This window comes from Macrobrachium nipponense, chromosome 18 (assembly GCF_015104395.2).
Source record: "Macrobrachium nipponense isolate FS-2020 chromosome 18, ASM1510439v2, whole genome shotgun sequence".
NCBI classification, from domain to species: Eukaryota; Metazoa; Arthropoda; class Malacostraca; order Decapoda; family Palaemonidae; genus Macrobrachium; species Macrobrachium nipponense.
The window spans coordinates 27,191,249-27,204,746 of NC_087211.1; the positions used below are offsets into that span (position 1 = coordinate 27,191,249).

Sequence of the window (13,498 nt, forward strand, 5' to 3'; positions counted from 1 at the left end):
GGGCAAGTTATATCATTAAAATAAAAGAGCTTGTAGCAGGAGAGAAAAAACACAGCAAACTAGGATAGAGTGTTATCTGACTAAGTGTCCATATATCACAAAAAACTACTTGAATACCTGTGTAGCTTACAATACTGAGAGCTCAGAACCGCTGGATGCTCGGCACCGTGGATGCTACTAGGCGCTCGGCGCCGATGGACGCTACTAGGCTCTTGGGGCCGATGGACGCTACTAGGCACTAGGCACCAATAGACACTACTAGGCGCCACTGGGCATGCTACTAAGAGCTGGACGCTCGTGGACTACTAGGCGCCACTGGACGCTACCACGGATCTGCTGAACACTACTAGGTGTCGCTGGGCGCTCGGCTCCGGACGCTCGTGGACGTTACTGGGCTCAGTAAACTATGAGATAAATGCAAGACATAATCTTAGGTCAAACATATGGCTAAAGACAAGATCAGCCAGAATAATTCGGCGCCAGATAAGCTAATAACTTTAGCGGCAAGCATAATATTTCGTCATTCTAGCTACCTAACAATTTTGTTTTGATTCAAGCTAAGCACACACACTAAATCAACATTACTTTATTCCCTTAACTGGTTTTAAGTACGCCCTCTATAGGGATGCTCTCTCAGTAGTGGGCTCTTGTACGTTTTCAAAGAAGTTGTTTCCAATAGTACTATTCTATCAACAATAATAATATATCAATAATAATTTTATTCTTGCTTTTAATAGGATTTCAATAGACTGTCCTCCAAAAATCCACCATAACTAATTCTCTCATGCTACATTATACCTTTACGCTAATTTGAAAAGATTGATAAGCGTTTAAATATATTGTAAATTCGTTGCAGTAGCAGCCACGCTAATAAGCTAAAGTGGTGAAAACACCTTAAAACTATAATTATTAATCCTTCTAACACTTTTTTCAGAAATAAAATTCAACAGCAACATCATTCTGATAACGAATGGAATGTTTACATTATTACGCTACTCTATCTGGAAGATAGCAAATGCAGTGTTTCCATTATTACGCAACTTCCTTATTAGTTAAGTGACATCTCACTTTGTTGCGTTATTCATTGTGATAAAGATTTGATCAAAAGATCACTTCTGAAATGTGTTGGCGAACAATATCTGATTGTTAACAAGCGTAAACATTGGTTAGACAACCAATGTTTACATATTATAGTCCGACACTCGTCAAAAAGTAGTTGACTAAGTAACTGCAAGTCGCTGTAAATTCGAACTAAAGAGGTACTATTCAGTGAAAAGCAATAAAACAAGGAAAAAACTCATCCTGAAGCTTGAAATAGCATATACTGAATTACCTAATTGATGAAAAGGATATTAGTTTTATTTTATGATGCATATATTTACCAATATGTTTTCATGGTGTAAGAAACCAAACACCTGGTTGTTTCACTTCCTTCACGTTGGGGGCTCCTTGTTGGGCCATAGAAGGGTTTATTATGTCCTGTGGGTGTTTCTCTTGAAGGGAGGAAGGAAACACTATATAGAAGCAAGTAAATTCATTAAAGTTATACATATACAAATGGACAGAGAGACATTCGTCACGAGAGAAGGCTGGACGATACACTGATATGCAATGGCCAGAGGTGGGAAAAATACAATGTTACAGTGTCCTCGGGTCATTGTCATACTCATAATGAAACATTGAACATTGAAATGTAAATTAAGGCACATGGGAGGTGTATTTATCATACATTAGACATCAGGAATATTCATAATGAAAGGGTACATGATAATGTAATGACTACAAGCATCGTAGTAAAATAATAGTGAACATAGTCTCACATTTCATTTATCTAGACTTCACTTGTTCGGTTGTATGTACAGACCTCCACAAGGATTATTCCCTCTCTGGTAGGCACTTGTACATTTTCTAAGTAAGTTGCTTCTTATATTCTATAATTGTCTTTTATTGTTTTCTCATCAGTATCATAGCTCCTGCAGAATATGACAATTTGTCGAAAATTGCATTTTTCCTAACTATACAAACCTGAGGTCCTTTAACAATAGGAAGGTAACTAGCGGCAGCTGGGACGGTCGTAAGCTTCGAACAAGGGGAGAACGGTAGTTAACTGCTTGTCCGATCGTGCGCGCGCCCGCGCGCCCGAGAGGTGAAGAATCACTTTTGCTTTAGGCCCATGCAAAAAGTTGCAGAGTGAGGGGTGGCATGAGGTGGGACTATATGTAAAGGACCTCAGGTTTGTATAGTTAGGAAAAATGCAATTTTCGACAAATTGTCATTTGTTCCGATACGTAATACAAACCCTCGGTCCTTTAACAATAGGAAGACTCACTTCTTGGTGGGAGGAATCTGAGTCTTTTTGGTGAACAGACTGGTGTTCGTCCAACCCTGGAGTGCCTCCCTGGTCGTAAGAGCAAGGGAGGGATCCAAACCTCTGTCCGATTGATCGGGGTGTGCACCGCAGGATCAATGGTCAGACCTCTGGGCCAAGTACTAAGAGAGAGGCAAGCGTATCTCTTCGTACCAGCAAGCAAGAACTTGTTCCTGTTTGCAAGAGACAATCATAAAATGATGGGTTTGTCTCAAATTGGCATCCACTTCCTCCCCCTTGTTGGAGGAAGTGGTGGATATTTACTCCTATCCCTACTGAAAGGGATAGGATGGTGCTCTATTGAGTAGCTCACCTGCATCTCGTCCTTACCCAGCAGGGTGACGACCGTGTCCCTCTACCCAGAGGTAGAGGGAAGAAAAAGATGGGAAGAGGAGCCAGTCACACTCTCATTCCTCATCCATTCTTACGGTCACACCAGGACTCGATGCTGTTCAGCCTGCGAGGGTCTGGGTTAACTACACAACGTGTTGAGCAACCACCATGGTTCCCAAGGAAAAAGATCCAAGGAACTGTGGGAGATATCCCGAAGGTAGAAGGAGGTGCATGCGGTCCGGTTGGACCAGGCGCCTGTCTTCATTACCTGCGCCACGGAGAAGTTCTTGCGGAACGCGAGAGAATGATGAAGAGGCGTCCACACTCATCCTGGGTGTCGAGTTTCTTCAGACAGCTCCGTCGCGCCTTCACAGGACAAAGCAGCATAGCCTTCGTATCGGAGGCGGTGAAGTCCATTAGGGAGGGTATTGTGAAGGACTCGAACCAATCGTCAGTTACCGAAGGGTTCTGAGTCTTCGCTACGAAGATCGATACGAAATCGAGCGTCACAAATCCCCATCCCTTTGTGCTTGACTTCTCAAGAGAAGTCATGCAGTTACCTAAGACGAAAAGAAGGGGATAGTCGTATGACCTATCCCTCTTCTCGACTTTGGTTATGTACAGTACTCATACTGACAAGCTATTAAGACGAAGTAATGATTGCTCTGGAACAACCGAACTAAGTCCACAGCATAGTTCGTAACTGACTCGGGCGCTCTGACAGCTGCCGACTGACTGGTTCGGAATCAGTAGAGGCAAGTTGTCCAAGCATCCGGGTAAGTCACGTGACCTTCGCCCTTTAAAGAGTTATGCTGAGAGACCAAACAAATAAAATATTTGTTAGTCACCGATGCTGGACGGCGCGGCGATGATTCTCTTAATGCATAAGCTCAAAAGGCGAAAGTCAATTGCCTTCAAAAGACCGAGGTCCCTGATGGCAACAAAATCTCATAGACGTTGAATCTCAGCTTAAGGAGAAACAACACTGTGACGTTGAAGACGAAGGTAGGCAATGAATGTAACCTACGTCTTCCAGCTGAATCGAGAGAAGGAATCTCAAGATTCTAAACCTGTGCTTACAAATGACTGAAAACGCTAACCGCCATTTCATTGCTGTCCGGTGTGCAGTGAAAGCGGGCGTTCTTCAGTAATGAAACACAGGGGAGAGCCGCCTGAAGAACTGCTTCTCATGGGCTGAACGTTTGGAAGTAGAGCTGGCAGGTGTGGGAGTAGGCGATGTCTTTCAATACATCTGCTAATCCGGGGTGAACAATGAACAATTGCACACCTCCGAATACAAGATATTTTAAGGACAAACTCAGATTCCGCAAAAATCCTTCGCATTATCGAGATACGATGCAGCAAGAGGGACTATTACAGAATTCTGGTTACCGGGTGCAGTAAACAGAAAGATGAGAGTTGAATAGATATCTCTGTTTAAAATTCTCGCAATACCGAAGACGATGAATACTAGCGTCACAGCAGTAGATGGTCATTCATGTATGCGAGAATCCCCGTTAATTAGAGACTTAAGTCCGTGATTGTTGGGCAGAGATACGGTTGGTATTCAATCAAAGCAGGTGAGAAAGACATAACCAACCGTCCATCTAAAGGGGCAGCAGGTACTGAAATGCCTCGGGCAATTCAATACGCAGTAGCTGTCGCTGACTCGTCATCCTGAGTTGCCAAGTAATCCTTTCCACGAAGGAATGCGTTCGGCTAGAACCACCGAGCATAAAAAGATATGCTCGAGCAATTATATTTATGCGAAACGAATTTCGGTAAATATAAAAGCTTAAATGGTGTTGTTGTGACAACACCATAAGTATATAAAATTGAAACTGGAAACTCCCGGGAGGTTGCAGGCAACCCGAGTTGCAGTTCAATTAGAATACTTTTCATCTAAGTCGCAATCCGTAGAATAACCAGGATATGCGCCTACCCCTCGGACCATTCAACTGCTTAGCAGAATCATGTCGCGAGGTTAATATACGTAGTATATTTGTAGGATTCTGAACAACGATCTCCATCCTAAATTCTTTCCTTCAAGAAAACAAAATAAGGATTGGAGATCGACCACCTTCGGTCTCTATCAAAGAGAGTGAAGAAGTCTTCCTCGAAGGAAAGCTTCAATGGTGAACAGAATACTAAGACGATAGTTCAAGCCAAACTGGATATTCCCGTCCGTTCTTCTCTATTCCAGGTTGGTCGCCTATTGTGAGATAGTCTTCTTTCAGCAGCAGTCTTCTTCCTAATGCTAGAAATTCCAGGAATTCGAGCATAGGCGAGGTTCCCGATTATCGTGTAACATATCGGGGATTCTCGTTTCGCTCACTTTGGACCGTGGTTTCGCCTAAGTGTTTGGAGATCGTAAGAAACTCTAACACTCTGAATGCGCTAGAAATTCCGTAGAATTCTAAGCAGTCTGCGAAACCCCCACCGAATTCGTCAAATGATATCGGCTGGTGGTCCTCTCGATTCCCGTAGAAATCGAGAATGGGGCAGGATCCTCCTCAACGACCAGGGCTTACGTCAGGTAGGACCCGAAGGTCCCCCGGTAGCGCAGTCCCCAACGTGGAATCCTACAGAGAAATCTCTGTAGGATCCCTCCCCTTTCCCTCGTAGCCGTAAGGAGAGAGGGAATGGGGGAGGAATTGGATACTCGCTCGCCTTCCCAGTGGAACTAGCAGTTGGAGAAGAGTAGGAGCAGCCATCGCCGCAATCAGAGTCTGGGAAAACGTATCGTCAGGTGAAAACGTTTTCCCGAGGAGGGTTACGAACTCTCACTGTAGGTAAGGGTCTGCCGCCACTGTGAACGTCGTCTGGGTGGGGCTGATCGACACCTGACAGGAGAGAGCCGATACCGTCCTCCGGACTCATTCCAGTCCTTGTCGAGGTCGAAACCTCTCAGGAGGACCGAAGGAGTATTTAAATACGGTGTCCGAAGACACTATAAACGCCGCTGTCGTAGTAGAGGAGGTGGAAGTAGCTTGATCGACCGGCCAGAACTGAGAGAGCCTTCTTGTCCGGAGACGAGAGACTCTGGTTCAAGACAGAATCGGCAAGCTCCGATCGCGGCAAACCCACCGTCGGTTTGGGTTCCCTCTCGGGGCCCAAAACGACTCGAGCAGAGACATGGGCTCTGCTGGTGGGAGCGGCGATCCTTCCCCCAGGTCGTTGTGCTGACGAATCAGTGCAATAACCTGGGCAAAGTTACTCTGAATCTCGGAAGTTACAGCGTCTTGAGGAGTAGGACCGTCCAGTCCCTCCAACAAGAGCAGCTCCCAAGACCCTCCTCCTTCAGAAGAAGGACCAGCAACAGATCCCTGACGGTTGCCTCCAATCACTTGCGCGTACGTCCTGGTTGGTTCTAAGACAATACCTGGCACGTGCGGCGTCGTGACGGGATCGTGAGCGGCGCAATCTCACGATCACTCCTATATACCTCGCTCTTCCTGGCGTATGCCAAGGAAGTTTGAAGGCTATCGGAAGAGACCAACTGACAACTGAAACCACCTACCCCCCTTCCCCACCCCCCCCCCTGACGGTTTGCCTCCAATCACTTGCACTACTCCTGGGTTGGTCCTAAGACCATACGTGGCACGTGCGGCGTCGTGACGGGATCGTGAGCGGCACACCTCTCACGATCACTCCTAGCTACCTCGCTCTTCCCTAGTAGCCCGAGGAAGTTGAAGGTAGTGGAGAGACAGACCTGACGCTCCCCCCCCCCCCCCCCCCCCACCCCCCCCCCCCCCCCCCCCCCCCCCCCGCTCGCTGGCAGGACCAGCGTACGTGGGGGGCTGCAGCCGATCACCAACCCGCGGTGGGGATCGATCTGCAGGCCTGGCCGTGCCGCTCACCTGTGGCGAGTGGCTCGACTGAGCACGTCGACCCCGGTCCCGTGCGTCAGACGAGCTGCTGCTGGTCACCGTATCCGTCCCGGTCCCTGTGGGAGCGGCGGTCAGGTGACCTGCAGAGCTCGCTTTCGCGGTGAGACCGGTGAGCGTCCTCGCGGCACGTCAAACCGCTGGTACCAGCCGAGGCTGGTACCGTCGGTCGAGGGGACCTGGGGGACCCTCGCCAAGCCTCAACCTGTGGCCGGTCAGAGACCGTCACGTCCACCCGAGGTACCGGCTGGTCGCTACGAGAGCGGCCGCTGGCCTGGCGAGAGTCACCTGAGCGGCTCTCGACAGTCTTCTGCTCCGTGCCTCGGTCATGACGCTGAGCGAACTCAGGCGTCTTAACTTTGGCTGCACGGTCACCCGAAGGAGACCGTACACTCGGAACTTCTCGCGGACGAGAAACCGAGCCGGTACCTGGCTTAGCAGCAGAGCTGCCAAGACCAGGCGAGGGTGTACCAGCGGTAGCCAGCACACCTTGGTCCCCGTCTTCTTCTTCTTCTCAGAAGGGGAGACGGGCCCCGTTCCCGAAGGAACAGGAGGACCAGCAGAAGAACCCCCCCGTCACACCGGAGTGTGACGAGCCCTTCGAAGTTCCCGAAGGAGTCTTCTTAGGGGGAAAACCCCGGTTACCAGCTGGTCGCTGCGAGAGCGGCCGCTGGCCTGGCGAGAGTCACCTGAGCGGTTCTCGCCAGCCTTCTGCTCCGTGCCGTGGTCTTGGCGCCAAGCGAACTCTGGCGCCAAAACTTTGGCTGCACGGTCTCCCGAGGGAGAGCGTACACTCGGGATCTCCCGCGAACGAGAGACCGAGCCGGAACCTGGCGTAGCGGCATCGCCGCTAGCACCAGGCGAGGAAGTACCAGAGCTAACCGATACTCCTCTGGTCCCCGTCTATCTCTTCCTTACGGAAGGGGAGACGGGCAGCTCCCGAAGGAGCAGGAGGACCAGCAGAAGGACTCCCCGTCCCACCTCGGTGGGACGGGCCCTTAGAAGTTCCCGAAGGGAGGACCTTCTTAGGGGGGGGGAGGCAGCCTTCTTCTTCTTCGGCTTATGGGCCTTAGAAGTCGAAGGGGAAGAGGCAGCAGCAGACGAAGACGAAGATGACACCTTCCTCTTCTTCGTCAGCTCACGCAGGGGACAGTGCAGGACAGGGCGTCAGGTTCCTCCATCCAGGCCGAGTCGGGCCTATTGCCGAAGCAACACGGCCCGACTGCACCTGTCCAGAAGGACCTGGGACTGGGGAAGACACACCATGGGCAGGACCAGCATGGACAGGCGCAGGAACCAGGAGCGACAGGAACAGCAACCAGCTCAGGAGCGGCAGGAACAGCGGCAGCGGTAAACACAGAAGGGACAGCCAAGCCAGTAGCGGGAACCACATCAGCGACAGGTACGGCAGGCCCAGCCATCGCCTCGTAGAATCATCGGCAGCCAGCGGGAACCTGGTACTGGCGGCCGGTCCAGGGGCGAGCTGCTGGAACAGCGGAAGTCTGGGGCAGGCAACACGAAGAAAACACAGGCGGCGGCGGCATACCCCTCCTCGGTACGGCGGCGACCGGCCCTAGAAGCGGCAGACGGCGTCACCGACACAGCATGGGGAGTGTAGACAGCGGGGGGAAGCAGCATAAGCGGGCCTGTGAAGGTTGTAGTGGAGACCGCTCCAAGGTCACCGCCCCAGACCTCGCTAGACGCTGCAGCAGATCGTGGATGCTAGGCACGCCCTGCAGCCGCAGTGGCCCATACCTGTACAAGGTCGTCTCCCACGGATGTAACACCTGTAACACCTGCGGTAGCACAGACAGATTAGTAAGAGGGGTTCCCTCACGCACGGGGGAGACATGCCCCCACCCCCCCCGAACGGCAAGGAAGGACCCAAATACAAAATTACGAGGAAGCTGAGCGGGGGCAGGGGGGGCAGGAAAGAAGACGAAGAATCGGATACCAAGGGAGTCGCGGGAGAGCTTTCCGACGACTTCCTGGCAGGACCTTCGCTTCCGCTACCCCCGCACAGCAGTGAAAAGTAATATGAAAATGAAACAGAATACTGCACTTGCGATTCACTTCATAGAACTTAAAAGGGGAAAGATCAATTCCCGGGTAAGAGCGGAAACTTGATCCATAATAATATGATGCTATCATAAATATATATGAAAATGAACAATACTGCACTTGCGATTTTCACTTTCACAGCAATAAATCGTAAGGATTAATTCCCGGGTAAGAGCGGAAATTGATCCAAAATTAAATTTGATGCAATTAATAAATGAAAATGAAAAGAAAACTGCATTGCGAATCCACTTTCATTGCATTCTATTCATACAAAATAAGAGGCTCGTGCCGAGCGCAATCAAGCTCTCGGCAACGAACGCACAGGGCAAAAATATAATGAAAAAGAGTACTTACATCTTTCAATTACACACTTTCGCCCAAAATACATGACTCGGCGCGAGTGCGCCCGCCCTCGGCACCGAGACATAATTCAATTCAATTTCATGAAAAGAGCGGAAATCGCCGCCTCTACGGCGATAGCTCCATGTTGATTCATAATTAAGTAATGAAAATGAAAACAGTGTACTTACAGTTTCATTTTCAAGATCAAACAAACCATTAGTAGAAAACACAATATAAACAAAGCATACGACGATGAAACGGGCAGAGAGCGATGACGAACACGTCCTTCACACCCGCGGCCGAAAGCAAAAGTGATTCTTCACCTCTCGGGCGCGCGGGCGCGCGCACGATCGGACAAGCAGTTAACTACCGTTCTCCCCTTGTTCGAAGCTTACGACCGTCCCAGCTGCCGCTAGTTACCTTCCTATTGTTAAAGGACCGAGGGTTTGTATTACGTATCGGAACAAAGGAGTCTTTAGCTCTTTTTTAAATTTGCTTTCTTTTTGTTCACTGCAGCAATTCTTGAATCTTGAAATATCTTCCCCTGGCTTTGCTATACATCAAACGTAAATTATACAAAAAATAAAATAAAAAAAAAATCCCGGGAAACATTGTTCTCGGCGGCCCAGGCGAATCTTGGACTTTACAGTATACCCTTTCACAACCTGAATTATTTTCGTACACAGATGCAAAAAAATCTTCGTCTTTGCCTTCGTAACCTGGATTTTTCGTACGTAGGGACTTTCGCATGTAGGGGTATGACAGTAGTACTTGTAAAACTAAAATATTCAATACATATAAATATGATCATTCTAACGTTTCTCTCGATTTCGACTGAGCACGATCACAGCAAAGGATCAAAGTAGAATTATGGTGTTTGCAGGATCTACTCCATATAGGGCAGCAGGGGTCAGCTGTCTGCTTAGTTTTCATTGGTTGTTTTTCTGGATCTCGCCCCTCATTGGCAAGAGGGATTTTCACTCAAGCCATTTTCTCTATGCTGGTGGTTTCGCTGTTGCAACTGTGTGGACCTTCAAGGTAGGGGGATGGCGTTGAGTGGTGGGGCATGACGTAGTGTGACGTCAACACCACTCGAATTTTGATTGGCTAGTACACTCCCCTCCTCAGTGATGTCAGTCTCACGAATTTTCATTGGCTGCTGGGCTGCTTGTGTCATCTGGTGTTCCAGCATTGATGTTGCTGTTAAGGATGGTATTATCATCAAGGATATTTTTTCTTAAATTGGAGGGGAGGAAGAGTACCTCCTGTATAGTATTTATTAAGGGCCTTCCTTTTTGGATGAGGAAGGGCTTCTAACAGGCAGGGGCATCGTTGGTCGGGAGTCCTTCCGATTATCTGTGTGTTTTGGACAATATCATCGTGGGAGTTGGCTTGATGGTGTGCTGTTCTGGTGTGGTTCATAAAAGCTCCTTCCTGCACGTGGCGAGATCTTTTTTGACAGTCACATTGTAGTCATTCCGATATAAGAGCCGAGGTATCCACGGTTGGGGCATGTGAATTGGTAGACTATACTTGACTGTTTTAGGGGGTATCTTGCTGGTAGGGTCGAATTGTTTTTCATTTTTAGGTCCTTTGTCTGTTGGTTTTGGTAATAAATCACAAGTTCTATTTCTTTTCCATTTTTGGTGGGGGACACGTTATCTTGTACAGGCAGTCCCCGGTTATCACAGGGGTTCCGTTTTTGGTGGGGTGCTGGTAACTGAAAACCGTCATTAACCGAAACTCTGTGATTTATGGTGCTTATGGCGCACAATTTCAGTTAATGGCACCGATAATCAGTTACTGGTGCCTCTGTTAGGTATGGTATGGCACCATAACTCTATTATCTGCACCTTATGGCACCGATAACCAAAAATCAGCCCCTTATGGCACCATAAATCACTGATTTATGGTACTTGACAAGCACCATATCACCGGATCACCATTAACCGAGTCAACCGAGTCCACCGATAACCGGAGACTGCCTGTATTATTTTCTTCATTATGTCCCCTCTCGACGTCTAGAATGCATAATGGCCTTATAATCCAGATGTGTCTTGCGAGATAGCGACACCCTTCCTGATACCTGATGGAGAGTTAGGCTTAGCTTTCACAAGTAGGGGTGAGCCACTTGCATGGCTCAATCCCTTCTCTCGTCCTGAGCCAGAGTTGGGGCGGTGAGAGGTCTCTCCGGCACCAACTTTGGATGTACAACCCTTCTTAGAAGGTTGCACATTCGGGGAAACTTGCAAACAAGTCCCCGATGCAGCTCCAGTCTTAGAGGCAGAGCCCCTAATCAGACAGGAGAATGAACAGGAGTTCATAATTCTAGGGCTCCCGCAACGCTAAACCTTGGAGACAGCGCAAAGTTTCCTGCTCCTGAAGAAGCAGGTGAGCCAACGAGAGAACTAAGTGCTTCCTCAGTGGAAGGCTGCAGACCCTTAGAAGTCTTGTGACAGGACTTCTTGGGGGTGGAGAGGCTTCCTTCCTCTTCTTAGGCCGGGAAGCCTTCGAAGAGGGAGGGGAGGGGAGGGGGCAGCAGATGGCGACACTTGAAAAGACCCCTCTTTCTACCTTTTCTTCGTCAGCTTCCACAGGGAAGCTCTCAGGACTCCACAAGGGACGGCAGATGGCTTGGCAGGAACAGCAGTAGGTCTGACAGAAGTCATCACTGGGGGCATAATCTCCGACACCACCGAGGGCAATAGCATGGCAGGAGCAGGCACAGGAGCCACCCCAAAACCAGGGAAAGGTGGCACTGACATCACAATAGCTGGCATATGAGGATGGGTGCCCTTCACCACCCAGGGAGTCACATTGGTGAGGTAATGGGCAAAAACCATCATAGGCATTATGGCAAACCTGTGCTGTGTCACAATTGAGGTTGTTGTAGTCACTAGAGAGTGGTTCACGGCAGTAGAGAACGTACTAGTATTCAGGTGGGCCAGCAACCCATTCACTGACAGAGGGCCCCGAGAGGCTAAGGGAAGGCCATGCCTGCTCGAGTCCTGACACCTAACAAATGGAAACAAGAGTCAGGTCTAAGGGGAGGGGTCTCCCTTCACTCCAAAGGAGATGAATACCTTCGGAGTGAGCGGAGGCCCCAAGAGGAGTGTTGTCCTGGACCAGCCCCATCCTTCTTCCTCCCCCAAATGAGTCGGAAGGGGAAGGCGAGGCTGAGATTCCCCCGGAGGGAAAACAGCAAGCACGGGACAACTGCCGGCAACCAAGGGCATTGTTGGGGGGTGTTACCTCCAGACAAAGCCTTGAATGCCTTCCTTCTGTATTGCCTTCTCCCATCAAACTTCCCCCACTGCTCAGGAGACCCGTCACAACACTCGGCACAATTATCAGAACTAGAGCACTCTTGCCTTTGGCAATGAAAGCAAAGGGCATGATGATCACTAACTGAAGACCTAAAGTTACAACATCTTTTACCACCCTCTCTGGGACATAAATGCCAGATGGGGGAGCAAACTTCTTGGGAAATTGTGATTTGTGGGTTTGCATACTTCTAAGTCAAACACAATTATACACAAGTACATATACACACAAAAAAATAACAGAAAGATCCCATTGGGAAAAGGTGAAAGTCACAGCAAAACAGTCAGGCAGAGAGTGATGAGACATACGTCTACTCCAAGCAGCGGCCGAAAGCAAATTGGAATGTTTACGTCCGGTCGGGAGGGACTCCTGATTGCCAGACAGGTAGTTAATTACCGAACCGCCTTGTTTGAAAGTTTCAGCAGCTGTGTCCTGGCTTTCCCTTAAGTAATTCCTCTTGTTAAAGGACCAAGGGCTTGTTTTCGTGTAGGAACAAATTTTCTTTTAAATTTGTATTTTTTTTAATCCTAAGGCAGTTAATCAACTAAAGCTTAACAATAAATTTATAGTCAGTCCTCCATTTCTTAATTAATCAATAACTCAATAAGCTGGGACCCCTATTTGCCATACATTCTGAACTGAGAATGCAACATTATATACTCGCCTGCAAAAATTACTCAAAAATTATTCAATTTATTATTGGCACACTTGGTTAATCAAAATTTCTTTACCATAAAGCAAAAGTAAAACAACGAGCTATTTGTGCTACATTATTTTATTGTTTGTAATACCAAGACAATATATTCTGAAAAATATACTATGCTTTACTTACTTTTCTGGCCTGTTTTTTCTGAATATGTTTATCATTATCTTCCCAGTAGGCATCTTCAATGGCTTTGTCTTTCCTTGCCTTTTCTTCTGCTGCTGCTTCTGCTTTGCGTGCTTTAGCAACAACTGCTTTGCTGTTTTCACCCTTAAATTTCTTAGGCATTGTCTATAATCTTTCTGAAAGGAAAGATTTGTTATACTTTTCTCCATAAATCACAATTTTTTAGAGTAAATTTTATTTTTCCTAACTATACAAACATGAGGCCCTTTACAATGGGAATATGCTTATAGCAAAGGAAGAGGAGTAGAAGGACGAGGAGAGGAAGTTAGAGAGGCCAGTCACTCTAGCATCCTT

General features: G+C 48.2%; 1 protein-coding gene across 4 annotated transcripts in view; it reads right to left on the bottom strand.

Moving 5' to 3' along the window:
- LOC135196935 (coiled-coil domain-containing protein 124-like) overlaps positions 1-13,498 on the bottom strand; it is an 85,667-nt gene that overhangs the window by 32,381 nt on the left and 39,788 nt on the right. For 3 of the 4 annotated variants that reach the window (XM_064223778.1, XM_064223776.1, XM_064223775.1), the window contains exon 2: positions 13,148-13,320. In XM_064223778.1, the coding sequence (XP_064079848.1) occupies positions 13,148-13,306 (159 nt within the window). In that variant the 5' untranslated portion in view covers positions 13,307-13,320. The remainder of the gene's footprint in view (positions 1-13,147; positions 13,321-13,498) is intronic. The other variant, XM_064223777.1, reaches the window with a different exon arrangement.